Here is a 27067-nt window from a genome sequence, read left to right on the forward strand (position 1 = left end):
AAGCAGAGCTCTGAGGGCAGAAAAGCAGAGCTGGGAGGGCAGAAATGCAGAGTTGTGAGTGCAGAAATGCAGAGCTGTGAGGGCAGAAAAGCAGAGATGTGAGTGCAGCAGGGCTCTCCCAGCCCTGGCTGCAGCAGGGACACCCCAGCACTGCACATCAAGTACCTGAACAGACACCAAAACAAAACCTTCCTGTACCTGAGGGATCACTTTGCTGCTGACATGGATTGTTTTCAATAATAAGAGTTATTAGCATCAACAAAATACCCAACTTACCTTTTGTAAACAATGAAGAAGCTGCAAAGAATTGCTGGATTCGAGCCCGTGCTTCAGCTTTTGGATTGATAAAAGGCATTTTGAGCTTCATGGAAGCAGCACAGACACTTCAAAGCAGGAAAACAGTTATTAAAAATTATCTGACAAGAAGTGACACTTCATCTGCATCCACAGTATTTAATTTGTTTGAATAATATAGTTACAGATAAACAGGTTCACTCCATATACAATTACCAATACCTTTGTTTTAATACAGCTCATATTCCAGTACATCAACACTATTTTATTTACAAGGCATTTATGTACATTAACATCTTTCTAAAGTCAGTGCATTGTCAATAAGTTTTATACAATAATTTACAAAGTGAATGTAGTTAATAGTTAACTTAATAAATTTACTACTAATTCTTGAATTAATTTAATTTAAAAAAAATTAATTACAACCAATGTAACAAACACAGAAGATCAAATAACATTAGTAGATTGTGCTACCTGCTTAAATAAAACATTTTTTAAAGTAAATCAGTTGAAAACCTTTCACTTTTCATGGAGTTTGCGGAGGGAGGAGTAGACAAGTGAGTGTTGAAAAAGCTTCTAACCTAGAAATTCACAAGTCATGTTTGCTTTTCTTTAGGCTCAATGTTCAGACCACTTCAAAGATAAAAGACCATAGAGGATAAGGAGCAACACCTGACAAGGTAAGACAAGACTCATTTTTGGAACAGATTTGCTGTCCCCAAAGAGGCACAACCTCCAAAGGCTGGGAGGGCTCTGCCTGAGCACAGACAGCCAGACCAGCTGATACCATTTCTTAAAATGGATAAACCCCAGATCCTCCTGGAAATGATAAAACTCACTGAAGGTTTGGCATTCTTGTCAAACACCCCAAAATGAATTAACAGCAGAGAACCACGTCAGTAACAGTTCTGTTAGTGAAGGTATAAAAATCCAGAGAACTGGGAAGATGATGTGTGACAAAAATTAATAAGCTGCTGAAGCTCAGCTGAAGAACAAAAGGCCAAAAAAGAGTGAAAAACTTTTATCTTCATTCAGATATGCAAAAAATTTAACACTGAAAATGTTTCAAGAAATACCTGCTCAAAAAAAAAAACCACAAAACTTTCTTTTTATTTTCCAGTCTCTACTAATTCTCAGTCACACTTCCCTTCATGCAAGAAGCCCCTTGAATTATCAGAGCATGTTGCAAGGGCATGGAAAGCAAGTCTGCTTTAATTGCAAGTATTTGCATAACCTGGTGTAACAAACAAACAAACAAACGGACACAAAGATCATTTGAAAAGGCAACCAAATTTTGAAAACAAGAAACTGAGTTAGGAAATCAATAAGAAAAACCCCTCCATCCATGAATGCTACGACAGCCACAGCTTTTCTTCCTTTGAAATACACAGTGGAGATTCACAGCCATTCACTCCAGAGCCCTTACAACAACAACAACAGAAAAAACCAAACAAACTGCGGGTTTCAATCGAATCAGATGCAGTTTCCAAAGTGCAAAAATTTCAAAAAGCAACACCAGTCATGAAAACAATAAGCTCAAGCATCTCTCCTTCCAAAAGCTGGGAACGTTTTTTTTGTGCAATGTGCACTTTTTTTTTTTTTTTTTAAGACACCGTGAGTGTAATCACAACTACTCTCTCCAACCTGAAGTTTCTTCTTGAGGCAGCTCAAAAAAAGTTTGAGCCAGCACTCTTCAGGCAGAAAAGCCATTCCTGAAACATGTTGATCTGCACAGCCAACACGTGGAGAAAAAAAACCACAAATATAATAAACCATTCAAGTGTAGAAATTAAATCTCTTCCTCAAATGATGATTTGGTTGTGCTCCCAACACACAAGAAAAAAAGCAACTGACACACATTAGTGGTGGCAAAACTGGAAACTTCTCTTCCCCACGACAGTAATCTGTTTCCATTTGTGCACTTTTCCTTCTCTTACCTTCCCTGTTTTGCCAATACAATGCAATAAAACTGCAGGAAAAAGGAGGTAGCAATATCATGTTGTCCAAAGACAACACTACAAATTGTTTTTCCCCGTTAACCTTAAACCTAACGAGAGCCTCGGGGGGGGTGTTAGGACAGTTGGTAAACTCTACACTACTCTGTTTAGCTCTTATTTGGATGTTTTAATTTAGCTCTTATTTGGTCCTAAGTCGGCTTTGCTCAAAACCATTGGATTTAAAGGCCAGTGGCAGTCTCAGATGTCCAACATCAGAAACGTTTTCGAGCATGTAGTGAGAAAACAACAAAAACAGATACTACTGGATATTAACTGCTTAACCAGGGGGCTCTTTTTGTGCTTTCAGCTCACAGGGGGGGACAACAGACAACCAGGAGCTGTTCTCTGTCTCAGCCAGGCCTTCCCCCCAAGGGCACATCCCGGGGTTCCTCCCTCAGCCTGTGGCAGCAGCTCGGGCTCACTCACTGCAGCACACAGTATTTCTTGTAGTCAGATTCAAAGTCCTCGTCCATGCTGCTCGTGTCTGCCATCTTCTTGCCATCGATCTTGGGCAGGAACTGGGCATAGTCCACCCCCTGCTGCTCGTAGAACAGAATGTAGGCAGAGTCCGTGTCGATCTCGTCCGGGTGCAATTCCTGACACGGGGAAAACACCCGGGGAAAAGCCCGTGGGATAAACTGTTGCGTTTCAAACACACCCTACACTGCCCTAAAAAGGGTATTTTTAACTGGGTGGAACACAAGGAATCCCGTGTTCTGTCTCCCTTCTTTGTTATCTCGCTCTGTGAATTACTTGGGAACTCTGACAATTTTACAGTGATGAATTCAAATGCTTAAAACTGTCAGAGATGAGTTATTCACCAACTGAATACAAACTGCTGCCATCATGGAAATGTATTCCTGGCTTTCCATTCTTAGTCAATTTGCCATCTTTGCATCTTCCCTTAACTGTGGGAGCAGCTGATGAACAGATGTTACCTTGGGAAAAACCTCAGTTAATAATTTTAATATTTATCTGCTGCAGCTTTGGAGATGCTCCTGATTTCAACCAGCAGCTCTCCACAAATGTTTCATTTAGTGGAAGGTGTCCCTGCCCATGGCAGAGGGGTGGAATGAGATGAACTTTATGGTTCTTTCCAACCCAAACCATTCTGTGATTCTAAAATTTCTTTAGCTACAATTTCCCGTTCTAACTTTCTTTAACTCTGGGTAACCAAAGCAAAAAATTATTTGAAATAATTATAATAATGATGTGAAATAATGAGGAGAAGGAAGTGCTTTACCTTGCAGCTGCTGTCATTGTAGCAGTACCACTTGTTGTTCGGGTTTTTGGCATAAGTGACGTAATGACCCCCTCCCATAATTCCTGAATGGCACTGAGGAAAGTGAAGAAGAAAAGAAATCCTGGATCAAACATGCAGTGAATGACTCCCAAGTCCATTACCTGTGAGGGAGCCATCACAACAAGGAGCTAACTCAACACACAAGCAGAACAAATCAGCAGAGACTTAATTTAACTTAACTCACACCCAGTTTTAGGGCGAATTTACCGCGCTGACTTTTGCTCTCCTTCCCTACACATCCCTGTGCTGGCACGACCCCACCAAAGACATTCGGGTTGAAATAGAAACTGAAATCTGGGTTGAAATCAGTGTCCCAAGGAGGCAGTTCTGGCAGAAGAGCAGCCACCTACCGAGATTGCATAAAGGTTGTAGATGGGGTTGACCCAGACGTCATCTCTTTGGTCGTCGGCCGTGTCGTCCTCGCTGTGGTTCTCGCCCTGCCCGTTGCTGAGTGAGCTCTGCTCCCACAGGTACCCGTTGGCCAGAGCCCCCTCGCTGTCCTGCCCGGGGTACAGCTCGCCCTGGCTGCCCCCCAAAGCCTGCCCTTTAGTCAGAGCATCCCCCTGCTCGTGCTCAGCACCGTTCTCCCTGTTTGCAGCCAGGTTCTCCTTGCTGCTGGACAGTTTGTTTTTCCCCAGCTGGGGCAGCCGCAGGCGCCCTTTGCCTCTCCCCAAAGTCCTTGGGCTGCTGTTGGGGCTGCTGTTTTTACTTGAAGGGCAGCTGGTTCCACTCTTCCTCCCCAAGGATGGAGATGCTAAGACAGAAAGCACAGAGATTACTAAGATTGAGTACAAACACAGTCTAGATTTCTTTTTGAAGTTGTTTATTTAAATAAGCAAACATTAAACCCCACTGTTTCACTGCAGCTCGTGAGTAATATATAGAAATAAAACCCATCTTTGTGCACACACATCCATACACCTAAAACCTGAAATTTAATTCTTTTATGCAGGAGCACATCCCTTAAATTCCAGCCCACTTACACAAGTACCAATATCTGTTGTCACTGAGCAACTTCTTAAATTTTCTTTCATTTTTTACATAAAATCTTCACTAAGAAACATTTCCAAGTGTAGTGCTTTGACCAAAAAACCTCCCAAACATTAAAATTTTGTACGTAACAACATTTTTCCCCTCCAAACACCAGCACTGAGTGGAATTTCCCCCAGTCATTCCCTACCTTTGACATTATTGAGGACAGTAGTGTTTAGGGAGGATGGGCTCCTGTTCAGCGTGTCCCCTTCTCCAGCTGTGCCAGTCACCTGCACATCTGTTTTCCTGCTGTCCCCTTGGCCAGCCCGTGCCTCAGGAAGGCTCTCAACCTGCAGGGTGAGCTGCTTCCTTTGGAAATGACTTGGATCCCTTTGTACCAAAAAGGCACTTGGGTCAAAATTTTCTCGGGGAAATTTAACGATTTTCTGGGATTTTATCCAGCGGCCGTTAACGAACTGAAATCTTTTCAGGTGAATGATCTAAGGGGAAACACAGGAGAGAAAATTATTAAATAGGGGCAATGACATCCCAGTGAATAATTTCACTGTTTAAAGAGAGATTTTCCCAAAACATACACATTTTATTCTAAGCTAGTAAAAATAATGCTCTGTGTCACAATCTGGATTTTGGGTCGAGCTGGTAAAATATGAAACTAATATTTTCTTGTGGAAATGATGGCAAAGGTTGCTTCAATTCAGTGATCAGCACTATCTGTTTTGAATAAGAAAAATAAGAACTGCAGGTGTTCCATAACCAGAGAGGAGATGGTGTCACCATCTGAGCATGAGCTGAGCACAAACCACCACCATTTCCTGCAAGGCAGCAGCTAAAAACATTCAAAAGGATTTGATGTTTGCTTTATTTGCCTGCAAACTCAGTCAGTTTAATATTTATCATTATTATTATTTAGTCAGTGCCCCACCTGAGAGTGTGAGCAAAGCAAATTATTTTATTCAGAGCAAGGCAACTTGAAAAATTCTGGGAACAACATACTTTGGGTTTTGCTGCTGAGGAGGAAAATGACACAAAATCCTACCAAAATAGGGGGAAGTCTCCAAAGGTCCAGTTTTTTGGTGGCCAGACAGTGTGTCTTGCACTTGGAGCAGTAGTACATCTCATCCTCCCCCAGCTCCTCCTCGCTGGTGAAGGCTCTCAGACAACTGTCCAGGTTGATGGGCTCAGCCTGGGCTCGCCGGCTTTGCTCAACACTCTCATGTTCCTCCACGATCTGGAAGGGAGAGAAAACTGTCTCTGACTTGGAAATGTAACACACACACTGCTCAGGAGGGCTCTCCTCACAGGATCACAGAAATATCTGCACTGGCTTGTTCAGAATTAAAGATAAAAACGAGATGTGGTAAGTTCTAGCAGGGATTTTATTTCAGTTATGAAGAGGCAGATAAAAGTAATTCGCTGTTCTTATACTTGGGTTCTGCTCATAAATTATCCATAAAGCACAACTTTATGGACAAAACTCATAAATTGGAAGTTATTCCAGATTAACCCAGCTACAGGTTTACCTTCAGATGGGTTTTGTTGCCTTAATGAGGAAATAGGTTTACTCACATGTTTATAGTTAGAGAAAATGTATCAAATTAAGATCTTTTGTAATGTATTATGTAATATATTATTATATATCTTGACTAGCTTAAAAGCAATTCACAACAGAGAGCAAATGCACTGCTGTGGTTCTTTAAAAGCTTCCCTTCCACACCATTAGACCACAGAAGGGATCTAACATTGAGACATCGATTTATCCACAATATATTACCCCATGATTGCTGTCTTTGGTTTAACACAAAATGGACAGAAGCAGCACCAAATAAAGCAAAGAGGCTGCAGTGGGAGGTGTTTCAGAGGTGCTAACAGAGAGCCAAGGGGGTGTGTTGGTGTTTTACCCGTTCCTGTGAGGTCTGGTAGCGCAGGTGCAGCGCCGTGGGGTCCCAGTCCACGGCAATGTAGGCATTGCCCACACAGGCCCTGTCCTCTGTGCACTCAATCTTACAGCCACGGCAGAACCTGCAACAAAATAAAGGTTGGATGTGGTCACTGAAGTGTCCAATCACCTCTGCATTAATTCAGTTCTGCTCCTTGGTTTGTGTCATCTGCACCCTCCGAGCTCCAGGCTTTGCCTTCAGTGTGAGATATTTTTATGCAGCAACATTCAGAGTTATTTGTGTTTTTAGTGCAAAACTTTACCAGAGTGAGAGATGGAAGCAGCTGGGAGAGCTCCACCATCTGCCTGCCCATGATGCAGTGGAAATGTCCCTGCCCATGGAAGAGGCTGGAATGGGATGATCTTTAAGTTCCCTTCCATTCCATCATGACCCAGTGCTGACCAAACCCAGCTACGACCCCAAAAACTCCACTGCTCTGTCTCCACAAGTTATTTTCACCATAACTAATCCTAAGAGCTACAAAACACTTTTTAAAAAATTAGTTTATGGCCTGAATTCCTTCCAACATTCCTTTCATTAGCAAGTCTCTGTATATAGAAAATTCCCAACATCCTTCCAGGGTAAATTTCTTATTGCCCATTTTAGATCTTACCCTTCAAATGGCAAGGAACTCATAGGGGAGGATGAATTACATCTAAAAATTTGGGTTTGTGTCAATCCCCCAAACCATGCAAGTCTGTGGATATTCGAGGCTGCACAGACACAGAATATTGTGAAGGGTTAATAGTTTTTAGATAATCTCATTTCTGTCTCCTAATTTAAAGTTTCTGTGGCAGCAGAACTTTTCAGCTCTGCAAGTCATAAAAGCTGTGCTGCAGTGCAAGTCTGCCTGGAGAGAATTCTGGTGAAATTACATTCCAGATTCTTATTGTTTGATATTACCTCTGAAGTCTGAAATGTACCACAGACCCATTACCATAAATTACCTTTCTGCTGGAGTGATTCCCTGCTGTAAATGGAAAAAAATGACAATTTACCTGTACCACGGACACCAAGCACAAGAATTTCCATCCTTCTGAACTACCCTGAGGGTGAAGGGGTACTGATACCCCATGCTGTCATCACTGAAATAGAGGAGAACACAACATCAAACAGCAGCACTCACTGCAATTACCTCCCTTCACTGGGCTTGTTATGATTACTTAAAGAAAACCCTCCAAAACGATAATTTTGGTTACAATTTACTATTAAAAGCTGCCTTTCCATGGCTTAAATTCATCAGATATAAATAATTATCAAATCACTGGATAAGAACGAAGCCAACATTTAAGTGCAGCTACATTTAACTGTACTAAAAATGAATTTAATTTTAATGACTGCCATTATTCTGAGAAATCAAATGAATACAATTTTAAATCTTGCAAGCAAGTGTAAGGGGACTGTATTCTAAGTCTGAGGTGCCCAACTCACCAGTCCTGGGCATGGTTACTGGCTTCCTGAGGAGGGAGGGGGCTGGCCAGCCTGGAAACCTGGATCCACACAGCATCATAGAGGTCCCTTTTCCTTGTGTGAACTGTGCAGGGGACAATCAGTGGCATCCCAAAGAGACTGGGCCGATTCTTCTGAGATGAGAGGAAATACAGCTCTGTCCTCATCTGTGGGGAGCAAAGGGAGGAGTCAGATGGGAAGAAGGTGCATTAACTCACAGTACAATAATCATCTGGATTGTGACTTATTTCAGGCCTTGGCAATTAAAATTAATCAATAATTGTATTAAAACTACACTAATTTCTATATTAAATATTGTAAATTTTGATCGCTGATTTGAAAAATGTTTATTGGCAAATCTCCACAAATGTTGTTATTTTATGATATTATGGTGACGTTATCTGAGCACGTCAAACACAAACGTGTATAATTATCCTGTGGACGTGAAAAAAATATTTTTGCTTTATAAAAATGCCTTTCTAAGTGTGCAAGGCCACTGACCATCTTCCTGTGGTAGATTTTGTAAATTTTGATCACTGATTTGAAAAATGTTTATTGGCAAATCTCCACAAATGTCATTATTTTGTGATATTATGGAGATGTTATCTGAGCACGTCAAACACAAATATGAACATGAAAAAAAAAACCTTTGCTTTATAAAAATGCCTTTCCAAGTGTGCAAGGCCACTGACCATCTTCCTGTGGTAGATTTTGTAAATTTTGATCACTGATTTGAAAAATGTTTATTGGCAAATCTCCACAAATGTCGTTATTTTGTGATATTACGGTGACGTTATCTGAGCACGTCAAACACAAACGTGTATAATTATCCTGTGGATGTGAAAAAAATATTTTTGCTTTATAAAAATGCTTTTCCAAGGCCACTGACCATCTTCCTGTGCACTGCAATGATGTATCCAGTGCAGGGGCTGTCACATAGCGAGGGCACGTGGCCGTTGAGGGTCCAGCTGGGCGGGCTGCGCTCCGTCCCGCACGGCACCACCGTGTTGGGCATCCCGTTGGGAATGAGGCTGGGCTTGGAAACGTCCCCGTTCATCAGGATGTTGGGGGTTCCGTTGGCTGATGGTCCAGTTGAGGTCTCTGCAGGCAGATAATTAAATTATCAATCATGTTATCACAGCTCATCTCAGGGGTTTTATCATTTTCGTTCTGTGTGGCGCAATCTGCGCTTGTCCTTCCCTTAATCCTGGCTTAGTGATAAAGTTTAGTCCTGAGCTTGTCACCACTGTCACTCACAGTTTAAACCACCCTATAACTTTCTGAAGAGTGGTTATAGACAGCTGAGGGTTGGTCTCTTTCTCCAGGCAGCACTGACAGAACAAGAGGACAGTCTTAAGCTGCGTCAAGGGAAATATAGGTTGGATATTAGGAAGACATTTTTCACTGAAAGAGTGATTCAATACTGGAATATTTAATCCAGTATATTTTATTTTTTATCCCCACTCTGCCAGGGGAGGTGGTGGAGTCACCATCCCTGGGTGTGTTTAAAAAGAGACTGGATGTGGCACTCAATGCCACGATCTAGCTGAGGTGTCAGGGCTGGGTTGGACTCGATGATCTTGAAAACCTCTTCCAACCCGCACACTCTGTGACACTGTGATTGTGTGAACAAGCAGGAGAAGCAGAGTTTTCCCTCACCTGTCTGCACAGGGCTGGCTGCTGACGTGGGGGAGCCTGGGATGGGGATCTCGAAGGCGCACAGGAAGCCGCTGACCGACAGCCGGACCTTCTGGTTGTCCTGGGGGAAGTTCTTCAGGAGAGAGGGAAAGCTGCTCAGGCACTGGGGCACCTTGAGCTGGGACCAAAACGTCTTCTGTTCTTCTGCAAACTGCTTTTATCAGTCCCTCCCCTTCCATCTGCCTCCTTACACCCTTCCAGAAGAATAAAGGAACCCAAACCCTCTGCAGGAGTTATCAAGAGCATCTCATTTCATGCATTTTTAATCTACAGCAAAAAAATCCATCTGGAAATATCCATACACACCCTAAGCCAGTCATTACTTATTGTCCTGATGTATTGATAGTGTTTAAATTCATCACAGCACCTTAACTTGAGATTTATTACCTCAAGATGATTTTTTTTTCCTAAAAATATCATTATTTTCCTAATGTTATCATTATCAAGCTATTTTAATCTATTTACAGCTAAGCCAAAACGCTGTTTAAGAATGAAGTAAAAGTTCCTATAGAGAGATAACTAAGCTGATTTTTTCTATCATACTTTTAGTTAAATTATTTCACAGCTTTTGTAAGCAAAGTTTAAATGTTAAAAATAATGAAGTAACAAAAGCACCCAAAGCATGATGCAGCAATAATTAATTTTTTTTTTTCTTTTTACCTTTATATTGGAGCTGTGCACCTCTGCAAGCAGAATCTGCTCTGGTTTGAGGCCACAGAGTTCACTGAGCTGTTTTTTCAAGCCTGTGTACTTCTCATCCATGTTCAATCTCAGCCCGTATCGAACAGGAGTGGTTCCATCTAATTTAATTACTGTAAAGGGGAACAGAAACACCCTGCTCAGCAAGCCAGGCCAGTTTTAATGACAATAATACATTACAGCTCTCTCCTTATTGGAAAATATTTTTTCCCCAACTTGAATGGATGATTTATTTTATTCTCCCCGTCAATTTTTAAGGTCTGCAGGCATTGATGTCACAATGTCAGAATGTCTCTTGCTGCACAGGCAGTAGAAAATGGTTTCAAAATTTATTTTACTTTTTTACCATCTTTCCTTTTGCCTCTTTTCCAAAAATCCAAAGCTCCTTCAGAGCACAGTTCATGACCCAGATTGTGTTTGTCCCCCAGCCCCTGTTTTTCCTCTGGGCAGATTTAGGACAACCTCCACAAGAGAAGGATCAGAAGGAAAGTTCTCAAAAATTTTCATTTTAAAAAGATTTTATATTAAATCCTTCAATCAGGACTAAAAATGGGCCATCCTTTTCTGTTTCTAAATGTTTTATCTTGATTTAACTGTGTTCCAATGACAATTCTTGCCCTCTATTACATTAAAATTGTTATATTATTATTAATAAGTAGTAACACAAAATTCGATGTTTTACAGCTGTTCCATTTATACAGATTTTATTTTAGGAATGACACATTCCCAGCACTCACCTGTAATTTCTAGGTGCATGTAGCTGTCCATTGGCAAAGGCAAGGATAAAAAATTAAAAGGGTCAAACCTAACACTTATATGCCCACAAGTTTTACATTTCACTTGTGACTTCAGCTGCCCGTGAAATAAATCTACAACAATGGATCTGTTTCTTCTCAGATGGTTTTCCCAGGCCTGAAATGAAGCAGAAAAAAAAAAAAATAAAATATAAAGTTAAAAACTGGAAGCTACTTCATTGGTCTCCAAAGTTTCCTTTGGCCTATGGGAGTCAAATTATTTCCTAATTTCTAATAAATAGGAATTATTTACTTACAGCTCAAGTAAAGTTCTCAACACAATAATCAAGTTATGACACCATTTAAAATATTTCTGAGAGGATCATCAAGCACCTTGAAATATTTTGATACTCTCTAACTTCGAGTTGTTCAAAATTATTGTGAAGTATCATCATCTTCATAATTTTACCACTACAATTAAAATTAATTTCCAGCTCAACGCTGAAATTATCTCTGTAAATCACAAAAGTGTTGCCACAGGCAGCCTCATCAACAATTCCTCAGCTTAGGAGGAAAGTAAGGAAAAGAAAAAACACCCAAAAAAAAAAACAAAAGGCAAAGATTTGAAGCTCCACCTCTGCTGCCACCTCCCAGTCTGGCCGACCATCACTGTCCTTCAGTTCCACATATGGCTTGTCATGAACTCTGTTCAAATCCTCATGAAGTCCATCCAGAAGAAAAGCCAGAAGCTCCTGGGAGTCTTGCTGTTGAAAGCCATTAAACCTTGGAGCATATTTTGCTATTGTCCACTGTAAAATGAAAACCGGCAGAAGTTGCTTTAGTATCGTGTAAAAAAAAATGTAAAAATAAATCAGAATATTGTAGGTGAGACAGGTAGTGTCAATGAAGACAAATTTAATTGTTGCCAAGAGTTGAAGGGAGGCCCTTTGCTTTCAGAACAAAAGCTCATTTACAGGGAAATTCATCATCTTTTGTACCTAAAAAGGGCTATAAAAGCACTTCTTAGAGCACAATCTGCATCAGATCACAGAGCTCCTTATAAACACAAATTCCACCAGCTCTGATAAACACTGGCTCCTTCTAGGGAAGACTCTGCATCTCCAAACTGCTCCAATCCAGGGAAAAAAAGTGATTTTCTGCTTTTCTAAGCTCCTTGTTTTAACTCACCCTCAGCTTTAGTGGGGCAATGTTCTTCTGGGTGCCACTCCACAGCTCCTGCACCAAATCCCCATAGCACTTGGCCATGTGTCCTTTCATTCCTATGGGATTTGTCCTACAAATCACAAAGGAATTAACACCAGATTAATTAACATCTAACCACAGCTCAAACCTGGAGATGAACAAGAAACAAGAAGTTGTTTTTTCCTGCTCCCAAGAAACAAGAAGTTGTTTTTTCCTGCTCCCAAGAAACAAGAAGTTGTATTTCCACACCTCTAATGTAATATCTGCTGCAGAGCTGCTAACGCTGAATTTAAATCACTCCTTTACACTGAATTTCAGCTTCTGCAAGAGCAGAGAGCCCTGCAGGAATGTTCCAGCAGCCCAAACTGGCAGTGCTGTCCCCCAGGAATTACCTGTTGAGCTCGTAGAGGTGCCTCCCTGAGATGAAATAACGTGTCAGGGGCTGGGTGTTGCTCACACATTGGATGCTGGAGTTCATGAAGCAAGTGTTCCCCAGATTGCTCAGGCCTGTAGCACCTTTCTCAGTAGGAACTGAGCAAAAAAAACAACATTATTTCAGCAGAGGAGGAAATTCAGGATGTTGTAGCAGAATCTTCTCAATTTAATTGAACCTGCTCCCAAATTATGACATTACACACTACAGTTTAAAATATCTGCTCTCTCAACTCTGCTTCACAGAAATTGAGGTGTTTTGTTGATCTGATCCACCACAGAGAGCAGTGCAACCCATACAGAATGTAATTATGGCTCTGAAAATTCTGGGTTCATTTGTTAAAATCTTAATTATTCCTTGCTTTAACAAAATCCAAGGTAATAAACAAATAAATCCCACCCTCCCACATTTCCAGCATTTAAGTTGATATAAAAGCCAAGCAAAGCAGCATAAAAGACCTCACCCAATGTTAACAGGATTTGTGTTTAAAAGAATTGTTTCAACATTTCAAGTGTTTTCTTGGATTTTTCTCATCCTAATCCAGCAACTCTGTGAAAGACTCACCTTTGTGTCTGTCTATTTTACTGCTGTTTGCTATAAAAGACATTTCTTCTGGCCAGCTCATGTCTTTGTTTCGAACTAGAAAAAGACATGAAAAGGGCTTTTTAAAAAACTGTTACTTACTCCAGAGAGCTTACACAGCTGAAGAGGTTTAATTAAAATTTTCTAATATTTGGGATTAGAAATGTGCTTTAATTCTAGCTATTAGTTTTGCTAGTTTCCATTTCAATGTTTCTAATCATTATTGGAGCTCATTCTAACCCTGGCATCCCTCCAACCACACCAGGAACATTTTTAGGAAGCAGCCCTGGGATTGCTTTTGCTGTTGAAGAGCAAATTTTTCAGTGCTTATTCTAATTCTCAATAAAGATCCACCAGGTCTGAACAAATCAGTTCATGAGCCACCTCCATTATTTTGTGTTGTTGCAAACCAATAAAAGATCCAAATGTATTTCAAAATAGGGACAAAATACATGTAAATTTTCCTAAATTAGCTTTGCCATCACCTCCCCATAGGTTCCCTCTGTAAACCTCTTATTTTTAGAGGTACAATCAATTATACTTTTAATACCTTCTATTACTAAATGCTGCTCATCTTGGATTTTAAGGTATTCCAGTCTGTGATCTTCATCATCCAGCAAAGTGAGATAGTTCTGCAGGAGAAAAAAAGAAAACACGCCACAGAATTAGAGTGTACAACATGCACCTCAAATGGAAACAAAAGCACAAAAAACTCTGAAAAACAAACAGCAAAAGCCTTTAACTGTAAAGATATTTATGGCCACTGTGCCTGTGTTGTTAATACACATTAATACACAATTCAGGGAAGGAATAAAACACAAAATACACATAAAATAATGAAAAAAGGAGGGGAAAAAGCAGGATTACCTCACTGTTGTAGAGCCAGAGGCGCATGTCCTCCTCCTTGATCCGTAACCGCTGCGACAGGTACTCGTGGATCTCTTTGATGGTTTGCATCCGACTGAAGCAGCCAGTGTAAGCCAAGACCCTTTTCAAAGGAGCATTTGGGGAAGGGACATTCCCTGCATCCAGTGGGAAAATGGATTTATTTACCCAGAATTACACACTGAGTGTGCTCTCTGCAAAAAGTATTAACACTCATAGTGCTCGTGTTTATGAGTTAGGTGGGAACCCAGTTGTTATTGATCCACTGGGACAACAAATTTGCTGTCACAAAGCAGGTAAAATACCTCCCCCTCCTTAGCAAAACCTATTGGAAAATTGCTTCTCTGAGATTCTCATGGGAAATAAAAAAAAAATCAGTGGAGTTTTACGAGTTTTCACCGTTCTTTTTGCCTCTTAATGACAGTATGAGAGGCAAAGGGGATTTTCAAAATAAAGAACTATAAAATTTCATAAGGATTTCCTTTTTGAGATTCAAAGAATTCAGTAAGTATTCTGTAAGAACTCTGTGAGTATTCTGTAAATATTCTAACATGCTTACAGAATGTTGTAAGTAAAATTAAGTAAAAAAAAAAACACAACAGTTTTGTTGTAGATATGTTGTAAGTAAAATTAAGTAAAAAAAACCCAGTTTGATTATTTTTGGGAGTAGCATGACTTTGGCTCAGCTCTTCTGTGGGGATGAATGCTGCTCTGTGCAATGAAATCAGTCTGGCAGCTCTCAATAGAAATACTCTTAAGAACTAAATTTCTTAAAAACAAAATTCTGTGAAGACACCTGGGATTTCCACCAAAATTCCTCAACAAGCTCACATTTGCAACAACAAATTAATTGGTCAAGATTGTTGCTCTTTCTAATGGGAGCTCATCTTTAAATAAAAGATTTGCACTAAAAATGAGACCAACTTTAAAGAGGAGGGAGGTTTTTTTTTGAGCTTTTTTTGTTAAAAATTCAGAAGTTCCCCACTCCTTACAAACATAAAAAGCTTTTATTATCCAGCCAAACCCAAACTGGGCAACTGCGATACTTAAGTAGCCTGAGAAGTGACACAATTCTGTTTTCACTGTTAAAAAATTACAATAAAATTAACAGTATAACGTGAAAAGGTGCAATATTACATCATCACATGCAATTTGACAAGAGAGTAAATAATACCTTATAAATCAGCAAAGCATCAGTCTGGCTTCAGTGTACCAAGCAAAGTACTCAGGTTTGGGTTTTTTTTTAAAAAGAAAACAACATTTTCTGAGATTAGGGATCAGAGGATTAGTTGTAAGATTACAGCAAGAAAGCACATCTGAGATTAATAACAGATTGGACAATCAAATTAGTGCAGTGCAAAGTAATTCCAAATCAAGATCAAATTTGGCACGTGAGAAGATTCTCTTCATTGGAATTTGGGCGTTTTAGGCTGTCCAAACAAAGCAGTTTCCACTGGATTAGGTCAGGCAGGAAAGCTGAATTTGGGCAGAGGCACTTTGTGCAGCACAGCTCGATGGCACAGGCAGCTGTGACCACACAGAGGGTTGAGATCCTACCAAAGAATGAAAAATTGAGCATCTGCACCAGGGTTTTACCCACATTCTGAAGGATTGAATTTTCAGCAATCAAGTGAACCCATTTTTTGGATTTTGGATCCCATTTGGATGTCCAAACGGGAACAGCAGGGATTCCTTCCAGCCTCTTGTGTGAGGCAAACTGGGAACTGCAGACAAATCCTGCAGCACCTCAGCTGAAATGTGAAACCACAACCTAAAGATTATTCTGGTACAATCTTTTGGTGAGCATTAACACCACAATTATGAAAAACAGATTTTAGCTGGGTGTTTGTATTTAATTGTCTTTTTGAACTACGTCAAATAATAGTCTTCATATTCCATTCATTTCATCTCTCTCTAAAGAGCATTAAACAATTTTGGGCATCAAAGCCCAGCTGCCCAAAGTAACTCAGAAGCAGTTGGCTGAGCATTAATTGAATTCATTGTGCCACTGCACTATCAGAGAGGCACAGAGGCACCTCTTCAGTGGCTACAGGAATCACTGTCCCAAAAAGGGAATGCCCAGCTCTGCCTCTTCTTCAGTTCAGTCCTGCAGTGCTCATTTCTCACTCCCAACTCACCCATAAACAGTGGCAATCAACTGATTTCCCTTCAACCTCTTCCTTTGAGGAAAAGGCAAGGAAAGCCCTTCAAATGCTCCCTGCTGCCTTTTCCTTTGAGGAGAGAGCAGGGGGAAAGCCCTGGATGCTCCACTGTGCCGATGATGCTCATTTCTCACTCCCAACTCACCCATAAACAGTGGCAATCAACTGATTTCCCTGCAACCTCTTCCTTTGAGGAAAAGGCAAGGAAAGTCTTTCAAATGCTCCCTGCTGCCTTTTCCTTTGAGGAGAGAGCAGGGGGAAAGCCCTGGATGCTCCATCATGCTGATGATGCTGCAGGACCATCGAGCTGGAGGCACAAAACGCAGCACAGGGAAAGCTCCCCCAGAGCCTGGGCTGGCCTAGAAACTGCACAAGGGGAGAGGGGTGGTGGTGCTGGTGGTTCTTGCTGCATTCTTCAAGTTACCTCTGGGCAAATGCTGAGGGAACATTCTGAGGCTCATCATACCCATATTGACCCAGACGTTGGACTGCTGGGTGCGCGTGGCCGGCTGCTGCCGCAGGAACAGCAGGTACCGAGGGAACAGCTCCAGCTCGGGCACGTTGGTCTTGCTGTTCTTGATCACCTGCAGAACAAGTTTGGAAAACTTTTAGAGATTTATCTTGCAAGTTTGAAGAGAATGGCAATAGGAATAGGAGTGGTTCAGTCATTAAATTATTAAAAAACCGAATTCTTTTATGTGGAGACAAAAGAATCCGAACTTATCGTGGGGTTTTAGGCAAATATCCCCAGGAATGACAATTTCTTGATTCCTAAGCACTTTTTTTGGAGCTTATTGGTTGCAGGTTGTCAAAAGCAAACACTTTATTTAGTGCAGCATCACTCTCTGCATCACACCATGGAAAGAATCTTTTTCTAATTCCTGTAATATATGTGAATCCACAATGAACCTCATTAATTCCACTCAGTGTATAATACTTCCAATATAAAAGTTTCACAGCTGTTGAAAGAACTGACAAAACGCAGGATAAGACATTTGGTTTGAACTTTGTGAACCACAGGATTGACTTAAAACCTTCATATTGCACAAACAGGCTGCAATCTACTTTTGCTTTATTGACAGAAATTACCCCAAACACACATTTTGCAGCTTTTCAGACACCGTTTCTACAAAGATTTTTGCCACCTAGATCTGCCCAAATATACAGGAAGGAATGTTCAGTCTTTTTGTGACCATGTGAAGCAGATGAAAACAGCTCAAGCTGTGAGAAAGAACGTACCACACTCAAGTGCCACAGTGTTCAACTTCAGCTACAACAAAAACAATGGTGATGACATTTTCTGAGAGGAAAAAAAAGCACATTATTTTGTGTATAAAGTGATGTGGCCTTTTCTGGATCATGAAAGGTGTTTGTTTCCATGGAGAATGTGTGGGAGGAGGTAAGAAGCCAGTGATTTTCCCCTGTAAAATAATTGTCTGCACTAGAGCCAACAGACCAAATTGTCAAAAATCGTAGAGATAATCCTCTCCCATCTGTGACACTGAATGTTTGTGCCACCAACCACCAAAAATCTACTGCTACCAGCACAAAAAAACCCTCACATCCTTTTTTTTTTAATTGCATCTCCTACAAGGGACTACCTGACAGAGAACAAACCGACCAGTCTGTGGAATAAACACACTCAAAAGAGAAATTGAAGAGAAAGTTCCCAATGTTTCCAAGTGAGGAGATTCCTGCAGCTCCCAGGAGGAGCCATTCTGACAGAGCAGAGTTTTGGCCTGTTTTCTTTCCTGGACTCACCTATTTCCAGCTGCTTTAAACTCTTCCCCAAACTTTGTTTCTGTGAGGCTGAACCTGAAGGAGCAATTGTTGCCTTCCCCTCACTCCACAAAATTGTCAGAGAGAAGGAACAGGTTTGCAGAGCTGCAGGTGTCCCCACTTTTCATTTTACAGCTTTTTAAGATGAGAGTTTTGATGGCAAAAGCCTTTTAAGTTGACCTCAGATTTACTTTTGTGTCCTTTTAGCAAACACCAGCAGCACTTTCTGCCCTGCTGCCAGAACCCCCTGGGATTGTGCTGCAAAACTCCAGCTTTCCCACAACATCCACAAAAAAACATCCACAACTTTCCCTCCAGGGCCAGTCTGGAGGCTGCTTTTTTCCCCACTTTGCTCTTCAAGACACAAGATGAAGGAGGAGGTGACTATAAGAGGTTACACCTCGTGCCACTGGATAAATTTGGTTGTTCAAAATGTCTAAAAAATCCCAACTCACCGGCCTGGGCAAGGACAGGTTTGCTCCATACCAGTGGTAAAGTGCTCTCCAGACTGGTTCTGGCACCATGACATAATCCTTTCCTTCCACCAGCTGTGGAGATCTCTTCAACCTTCCACCCTCCATAGTTAATGATGCAGCCTTTAAAATACAAACAAACAAACAAAAAAGAGGTTTTCGTCACATCTCAAGTGGAGAAATTAGTACACAGCCACAATGATTTTAGTTCATGAACACAGAAGGCTCTTTAATTATTAAAAGACTTCTAAGTAACAATTAGCAGCTGCTTTTCACACTGAGAGATGGTAGTTAAATGTAAGAGTAATTAACTTTCAAGTCTCATTATTTACTGTTTCTCTAAAAGCTTCTGCAGTACAAAATTCATGTGTTTTGTGCTCTTTGTGTCACCTACTCCAACAACTCTGAATAGAAATAAATCCCATCTCTGCTCAGCATTGATGCTGCTGCTCTGTGTTTCATGTTCTATTTGCATTCATACTGCAAAAACTATCCATTTTGTTTTATTATATTGTTATACAACAGCAGTAAATTCATATTTAGATGGAAATGCTCAAGTGTTTGATTATCAAAGTATTTTATTTTTAATGCAGTAAGATGCCTTTTCATAAATACCTTTCCAATTGTAAGAATATTTTGAATGTTCCCTTTTCTCACAAAACACAAGAGTAGCTGCAGAAGCAGAACACAATTTTCCCTTCTTAAAAGAAGAGTAAGAAACCTAAATTTTGCTGTGTGACAGAACAGCATTAATTCAGAATTAAGCTGAAAAAAAGCCAACATAAAAAAGCTGTGATGAAAGAGAGCTAAAATATGCTTCACCTTCACTGGCTCCTGTGTCACCAGGGGCTGGTTATCAATAGCTCCCGGTTTCTGGGGGTTCAGCTGCAGCAGAGAATTCCCATTGGATCCCAGGAAACACTGGTTGTTGTTGTCTGAAGTGTTGTGCTGCCTTGCAAAGCTCACCTCAGAGCCTGGGCTGCCAGGGTACAGAGTGTCTGAGCACAGGGAAAGAGAAAAAACAGAAATTATTCACTTCTTGATCCCATAAACCACAAAGGAATGAGTTACACTCTTGTTTTAAAAAGTATTCAGTTTGCTGCCCTTCATCCTGCAGTGAAACATGCAACTCCTCCACCTCCAGAGGGATCCATCTATTATCTCTCAGAAAGGGATTTATCATTTTATATTTTATATATTTTACATCTTTTATATAGTGATTACACAAACACAGCTCTGAAACAGCCTAACCAGCTTTGCAGGAGCAAATGTGGTGAGTATTAAATTGTTATCTGGATGTTTGAATATCAAACTCTTAAAAGATAGATCCAACAATGCCTTGCTTTATTTTTCCTTGGAAAGGAAAATAGATTTATTCTTATTTATTCTTATAGAAGTTGCTTTGGTCATGCAGAACTAAATGGAAATTTCAATTAAAATAAAAATAAAGAAGCTTTGTCTCTCTCTGTCCTTTGTTTACCCCAACCCCTATACCCAAAAAATCACAGCAATTTACCTAATTTCAATTGAAGTTGTGATTTTAAAATATCAGATGCAACCTTCAGCTGCCTCACAAGGAAAAAATCTCCAGTTCTCACAAGAACTCATTGAAAATCTGGAGTAAAATCTCTTTTTTCACAAAGATGGCTCTTAGGATCTGCACAAACTCATGCAAATTTAAATCACTTGTCCTGTAAAACCACAACTGTGCTTTTCCTCATGTTTTTTTGCTGTTTTTTCCCTCTTTTTTACCATCATTGCATGGCAGAGTATAAGATCAACCAGCTTCAAACAACTTAATGTTGTTTAGTTGGAAATAACGTTGGAAAGTGGGGGGAAAAATCCACTCAGAAAATCAACGATGAGACAAAAAAAACCCTCAAAAATAATTCTGGAAATAAATCCCAGCATAACAGATGAAGTGCTGTTAAACCAGACTTTGTGTTTACCCACCACACACTAAAAAAATCCTAAAAAAAAAATTCCTACAAATCCAAGCTGTGTTATCTCTCAGGCTGGGGGGTGGTCCATGCACTTTTCCCAAAAGCTGTTCTAACACGAACCCTCCAAGGAAATAAGATGCTTACTGCTGCTGCTGGACTCTGAGGCTTCTGAGGCAGTGGAAATATTATCTGAAAACTTTTCTTCTGGTGCACTGGAGTCATTAAGACCTCCCATTTTGTCTTCTCCCTGCTCTGGGGTATTGGCTGCAGCAGCTGCCAGGGGATTCTTACCTCCACTCAAGACAGATGAAGGCTCTATCACAACTGGGTTTGCATCCTAAAGTTGGGGAAAAATAGAGAAAAATGTTAATTATCACTCAAAATCAAAGACGTTTCAGTCAAAGCAGCCACAAAAAAATTCACAGTTCGGTGACCAATTTTGCACGAGATTTGCTGAAGGAAAAAATGTTCTCTGTGTTTATCAACAAAAAAAAATCAGCAGAAATAAACACCACCAAAATTGTTCAAATAATCAAATAAACCATTCTGCTACTGATATATATAATCATTTATATATCATTATATATATCATTATATATACGATATATATAATGATATATATGAAATATATAATGATATATAAATGATATATATGATATATATATTCTACTGTTTGATTGTTCAAACAATCAAATAAACCATTCTGCTATTGAGATATATATATATTATATATATCAGGATATATACAATATATATATGATATATAATGATAAATAAATGATATATAGGATATATATATTCCACTGTTTGATTGTTCAAACAATCAAATAAACCATTCTGCTATTGAGATATATATATTATATATATCATGATATACATATGATATATATCATATATTATATATATATATTATTCCACTGTTTGATTGTTAAAACAACCAAATAAACCATAAACAGAGCCAGAATTCCAAAATTATTTTCCCTGCCTAGATGCAGAAAAATCCACCTGGTTTTAAACAGCTGTAATTACAGACTGTAAATATTTGAAGATTATGTCTAAATGAGAACAGCAAGCACAACAACAAAAAAAATCACTTTTTTTTTTTTTTTTTTTTTTCTCAAACCTGCAGCATTTTCACAGAAATTCTGGTTTGTTTTTTTTTTTTTTTTTATTTGTCATTGAGAAGTGCAGTGAGCAATGGCCTGGTGCCATTGTGCACAAAGAATAATGGTCATTACAAGGTTAGTTAATGCACACAATTTTCTCAGTACTTTCAGCTATTTGTTTTTATAAAACAAATCAAGTATTTCGGTGATTATTTATGTGGGTACAAAAACTCTTTTGAGAGGTTTATTTCACTTGTTTAGCCTGCAAATAATGTATCTCTCCAATTAAATTTTATTAGATTTATTAAACGTTCTGTACTTTGTACAATTCAGTGGTGCTTTAGTTGAAATATTTCAATTAAAGTGTATTAAAGAGCACCCTGTATCTATAAAGTTTTAGCAGGACTCCTTTGATTGGGTATCAGACTATTTTTTGTCATTGCCTCTAAAGCAAATAATTCCAATTTCCTCCTTCATCCAGAAAATTCAGAGTGTATTTGTGGCCCAAGCCAAGTCAAGCCTAAAGTGGGCAGATTGATTATCAAATGGATCAGAAAACATGAAAGAAATTCTCCTGTGAGCATGGTTTTTATTCAAAAAAATATCTTAAGATGCAGAAACGATGCAAGAGATGAGAATTTAATGAAATTACAGAGCAAAGCTCCCCACATAACAATGATTCAGCAGAACAATTATTTTTCCACCAAGAGACATGAGATGCTCAATTCTGAGCATTATTGGTTCTGCTGTCATTTCCTCCACATTGGTTTGTTGTTTTTTTTCTACCAACACATTCAGAAAGACAAGAAATAATTTATTCAGTATAGATTATTATTATTATTATTATTTTACTTACATATTTGACATATTCTTTCCACTGGTGCCACCAGGGCATGGCAATGAGAAACCAGTTGTGCCCTGGCTGGAGGCCATACCTGCTCTCTCTTTCCAACCAGCCTCTGCACAGAGAAAACAGGAATTTTTAGCTTAAACAGGGAATTTCCTGGTCTTTTGAAAATGCTAAAAAGTGGATCTGAAAGTCATTGAAGCTCCTGAGCAAAGCACACACCTGATAATCTGTCCTTCCTCCTCTGGGGTGGCAGGTCTCAGTCCCAAAACTATGTGACACACCTGGAGAAAGAAAGAAATTCTTATTAACAGGCAAAAAAAACCAACTCAGATGAGACTTTTCAGCATTTAATATTGGAGCAAAATTACTTAAAATTGAGTAAATCACTACTAAAAAAATCTTTTGAGCTGTGAGAATTCCCAGTTTGGTTCCCAGTGTTGAGATAAAGCACCAGGAATGTGAAATGCCACACAGATATTAAGGTGAAGAAAAAAGCAGACTGAAAGAGGGAATGAGGAACTGGGAGAGTGCAGGTGGTTGGAAAAGGATGAACTAAAAGTTTAAAAGAATTTAAAGGGAAAAAACTGGGAATGAGTGGTCCTAGATGGGATTGAAAGGGGAAAAGTTGAAAATGAGTGGTTCCAGGTAGGATTGAAAGGGAAAAACTGGGAATGAGTGGTTCTAGGTAGGACTGAAAGGGAAACCAGCACTGGAAGAGGCTGAGGGAGAAGTTCAAAGCAGAGCAACCAACCCAAACCATGCCAAAACCACTCTGCAAAGTTCAGGCCACTCTCTAAAAGCTGCTATTTTAATTCCTCTTTTTTTAATTTAGTTTTGAGCTGAACCCAGAAGGAAAAGGCCCCATTCATCTCCTGGCCTGGGTGGGGTTTTATTCCCAGTACAAACCAGTGTCAGATAACTCCTGTCCCAGTAAAGGTGGGCAGGGAATGAGGAGAGGAGGGAAGGAATCCTCAGGATCCTCCCAGGGGAGGCAGGGACAGCTTTTCCACCCTCCCAGACGGTTTTGCTGCTCACCCCATGAGTTACAGCCTTATTTCTCCTTGGAGGTTATCAATTTGTATCTCAGCTGGAGATTTCTAATCACTGCTAAGATGTCTTATTTAAATTTATATTACAGGGAGAGAGACCATATCACATTTGGAATGAAACAAAGGCCATTAGCCAGGGGGGAAGCAACAGATTTTCCAGCACACACAACACAGCTGGGTTTGGTGTTTCTTTTTAAATTTGTGTGGCATTGAGCTAAAATGAGATTCTTCAGATAAAGCAACCCCTCTGCAAACAAACCCATTTGTTGACAAGCTTTCCACTCAGAGTATTTGGCTTTTCTCTGCAGATGAGGCAAATGACACCTCAAATAAACGCCCAGATAAATCAATGGCAGACTCTGCCCTCTGTGCTTTACGTGATAAAGTTGTTAAAATAAAAAAAAAAAAAAATTAAAATTAAAATCTAAAATGAAAACACAGCAACTATGCCAGGAGAGGAAAAAAAAAAAAAAAAAAAACATTGTAAATGAGACTTCCAATGAGCAATGTGCAACATTGGTGATGTGTAATCAGCATTAAAACAGATTTATTACATCTCAAGTCATTCTTTGTCAAGATTGCAGGGATATTTGTTAGTTCATCAATATTTAGTTATGAGGGGGATATTTGATGCCAGACAGGCCAAAAATAAAAACAGGCCCTTCTGGAGAAGGTTGCAACTTCAGCAAACATGATGTAATTGGAGATAAAATGAATTTGAGGAACTTTCTGGTGTTACTCTTTCCAGCTGTGGTGGAGCTGGTGGCCTCAGGATATTCTCACTCAGTCACCCTGAAGCTCTTGGGAAAGCATCATTCAAAATGTAATTTATAAAGCAGTCACAGGCCAGTTAGGATTATTATTATTATAATAATTTAAGCTCCAAGTATCAGCCTCAAAGGAAACCAGGTAAGGAACAAACTGCAGTGGATGAAAACACTCTTTGAGGGTTATTTTCTGCACAAAGCGAGCCAGAGCTGAAATATGGATTGCAAGGATTTAGAAAAATCCAATTCAAGCTCAATTAAAACCCAATTCAGCACACACTTAATCCTCAGATTCTGCAAGGGAACAGTGATAGGATATCCCAGCTTTCCGGGACTGCTTCATTAAGGAAGCAATGAGAGGTACCTTAGAGGGCCTTAACAAAAAGTAGAAAGGGAAACTGGTTGTAAAACATAAAGGGAAAGAATTTGAGATTATTTTTTTTTTCTCTCAATCCATGGGTTACTTTCTTGGCAAAGATTTGCCACAAAAATCATTTCAAACACAGCCTTTGTCTAATGGAAAATGTAATTGCTGATACACTGGAAATTTCATTTTGTGAACAGTGAACCAGGTTCTCTTGAACAGATGAGGCTTTGGGCATCTCCAGGCACTGCAAGGAACAAATCAAAGACAGAATCATCCTGCCAAGGCAGCCCAGAGCTCAAAGCCACATCCCCTCCTGTGCACACAAATGCTGATGCTGCACTTCATGGCCATGCAGAAAGCTCAGCAGTTAATTACTGTAAATTACAACCTTAGATTTCCCCTAAACATACCTGAAATAGCAGATTTAGAAATTCATTGGCAAGAGCACTCTTCACACTCCAGATCTGGTAGTCCTCCAGAGTGAGGTGTCCCAGCTGGAAGGGAGGAGAAAGAAAAGGGAAAGAAAAAAACATCAAAAGATAAACCTGATTCTGGTAAAATACTCATTACCTGCCTCATAAAAGGCATTAAAAAAAAGGGACTGGATAAAGATTGGCTTCTAGCAATATTTAAATAGAATTTGATCCAGGGAAAAAAAAGAATTCCAGTTTTAGCATAACACAGGCAAGTTAGAGAATTGAAGAGCTCTGAGAATACAGAGAGTGGACAGTGCCCAGTGTGGAATTATTCACACCCAGTGTCCATCACCGGCACCCAACTCCACACCCACCAAAGGGTGGCAAAAACCAGTTTTGTGTCACCAAATCCTTGTGATCTCACCCAACAACACAAACCCCAGCAATTCCTCATCACCTCCAAGTGCCAGTGGTGGAACACTGACCATGTCAGAGGGATCTTCCACCCAGTGAAGGGATCAATCTGGTATTTTTTTATAATTCAGAGCCAATTTTCCAGCCCTGGCAGTCACTCTGCCTCTCTTTACAGAGCATTTTCTCCAGAGTTCACTCAGGTCAAAGCTAACACACGAAAAGAGGTTAAATAATTGATGTAATTACTGCACCATCAGCTCTTTGCAGCACTACACTGATGATGCAACTAGAAAAATATTCTGAAGATTGAAGTCTTCTTTTTTAACTCTTTGTGGAATCAGGACTTGCTTATAAACAACTCTTTTTTAAAGAAGCCAACCAGTAAAAACCTCAAAGGATGAAACAGAGAGAAGCCACAATTTCCACTGGTTTGGCAATTAAAAAATTACAATAAAGTATTTGCCCACCAGTTTGTTATTGGAGTTCAAGCAGGCAAGACAACTATTCCAAACACATAATTAAGCATTTCTAGACATTCTTTATAGTTTTTCATAAATTATTTATCATTTCCCAATTAGTGAAGCAGAGGATGAAATAGTAGAAGCAACTTCCACAATATTTTTTTGTGGCTCTCTCCAAATTTCCTATTTCCAAAGAGCAAGGAGGAGACTTACAGATAATTACAGATTTACACCCAGCTACATTTAAACCACCAAGATTTTTCTGTTGTGTCATGACAGCTGCTTCCACAGGAGGATAATGTGTCTTGACACAGCATAAAATACAAGACAAACTTCTGCACTCTCTCTTAAGATCAATTTTAACAGGAAATAAAGAACAGTTTCCCCAGAACAGATTTAAAGCTGGTGTTAGTTATGCACAGCAGAGCTTTGCAAACTGTGCAAGGCTTCCAATTAATTTCATTTTGGGTTTAGCTTCAAGTATTAAAATGGCTTATAAAATTCAAACATGTTCTTTCTTTCGCAGAACAACGTGGTAAATTTTAATGGAAAGCTGACATTTCTTGAAAAAGATTCTTTTATTGACACATCTCTGCTCTAAAGAAAGCACTTCCTTATAAATAAACTGAAGATACTGGGCTATAAAAATGACAAGGAAAGAACAGCAAATTCCTACCTTTGTGTTATCATGCACATGTAAAATATCTTCCACGATTTCAGACAAGCTCATGTCCAACTCCTTCAACAAAAGGATTAGAAAACAGAGTTAAAGTCTCCCAGCAGAATGTGCTCGGAATAAAAATAAAACCGTAAGAGACGCTGGGAACTCTCAGTAATTCAAACCAAAGGCTCCCAGACAAAAAGCTGTGGTTTTGTACCTGTCTTTATGTGAAAGAACATAAATTATAGACAAATCAATGAGATTTGGGCAGGGCAGGAACACATTCTGAGCAAATTTTGAGCTTGGGGAGGTGACAGCTCTGCAAGGGAAGGGACAGTTGTGTGTCCCCATCCCCAGCTGGGGGGAGCCTGCACCTCACTGAGCCCCCCCAAACAAGATGTACATTCCTCCT

General features: G+C 39.7%; 1 protein-coding gene across 5 annotated transcripts in view; it reads right to left on the reverse strand.

Annotated features, from left to right (window-relative positions):
- Positions 1–450: 450 nt before the first annotated feature.
- USP32 (ubiquitin specific peptidase 32) overlaps positions 451–27067 on the reverse strand; it is a 64957-nt gene continuing 38340 nt past the window's right edge. For 2 of the 5 annotated variants that reach the window (XM_083875095.1, XM_083875099.1), the window contains 26 exons: positions 26671–26733; positions 25114–25197; positions 22740–22801; positions 22527–22629; positions 20709–20901; positions 19444–19619; positions 18604–18744; positions 16794–16953; positions 14190–14344; positions 13873–13954; positions 13305–13379; positions 12700–12838; positions 12293–12398; positions 11740–11913; positions 11108–11282; positions 10332–10483; positions 9633–9744; positions 8863–9074; positions 7956–8140; positions 7523–7609; positions 6486–6606; positions 5624–5815; positions 4775–5066; positions 3945–4348; positions 3535–3627; positions 451–2887 (listed from right to left, as the gene is read on the reverse strand). In XM_083875095.1, coding sequence (XP_083731221.1) covers positions 2714–2887; positions 3535–3627; positions 3945–4348; positions 4775–5066; positions 5624–5815; positions 6486–6606; positions 7523–7609; positions 7956–8140; positions 8863–9074; positions 9633–9744; positions 10332–10483; positions 11108–11282; positions 11740–11913; positions 12293–12398; positions 12700–12838; positions 13305–13379; positions 13873–13954; positions 14190–14344; positions 16794–16953; positions 18604–18744; positions 19444–19619; positions 20709–20901; positions 22527–22629; positions 22740–22801; positions 25114–25197; positions 26671–26733 — 3912 coding nt within the window. In that variant the 3' untranslated portion in view covers positions 451–2713. The remainder of the gene's footprint in view (positions 2888–3534; positions 3628–3944; positions 4349–4774; positions 5067–5623; positions 5816–6485; positions 6607–7522; positions 7610–7955; positions 8141–8862; positions 9075–9632; positions 9745–10331; positions 10484–11107; positions 11283–11739; positions 11914–12292; positions 12399–12699; positions 12839–13304; positions 13380–13872; positions 13955–14189; positions 14345–16793; positions 16954–18603; positions 18745–19443; positions 19620–20708; positions 20902–22526; positions 22630–22739; positions 22802–25113; positions 25198–26670; positions 26734–27067) is intronic. The other 3 variants (XM_083875098.1, XM_083875097.1, XM_083875096.1) reach the window with 3 other exon arrangements.

This window comes from Zosterops lateralis, assembly GCF_965231275.1.
Source record: "Zosterops lateralis genome assembly, chromosome: 19".
Lineage (NCBI taxonomy): Eukaryota > Metazoa > Chordata > Aves > Passeriformes > Zosteropidae > Zosterops > Zosterops lateralis.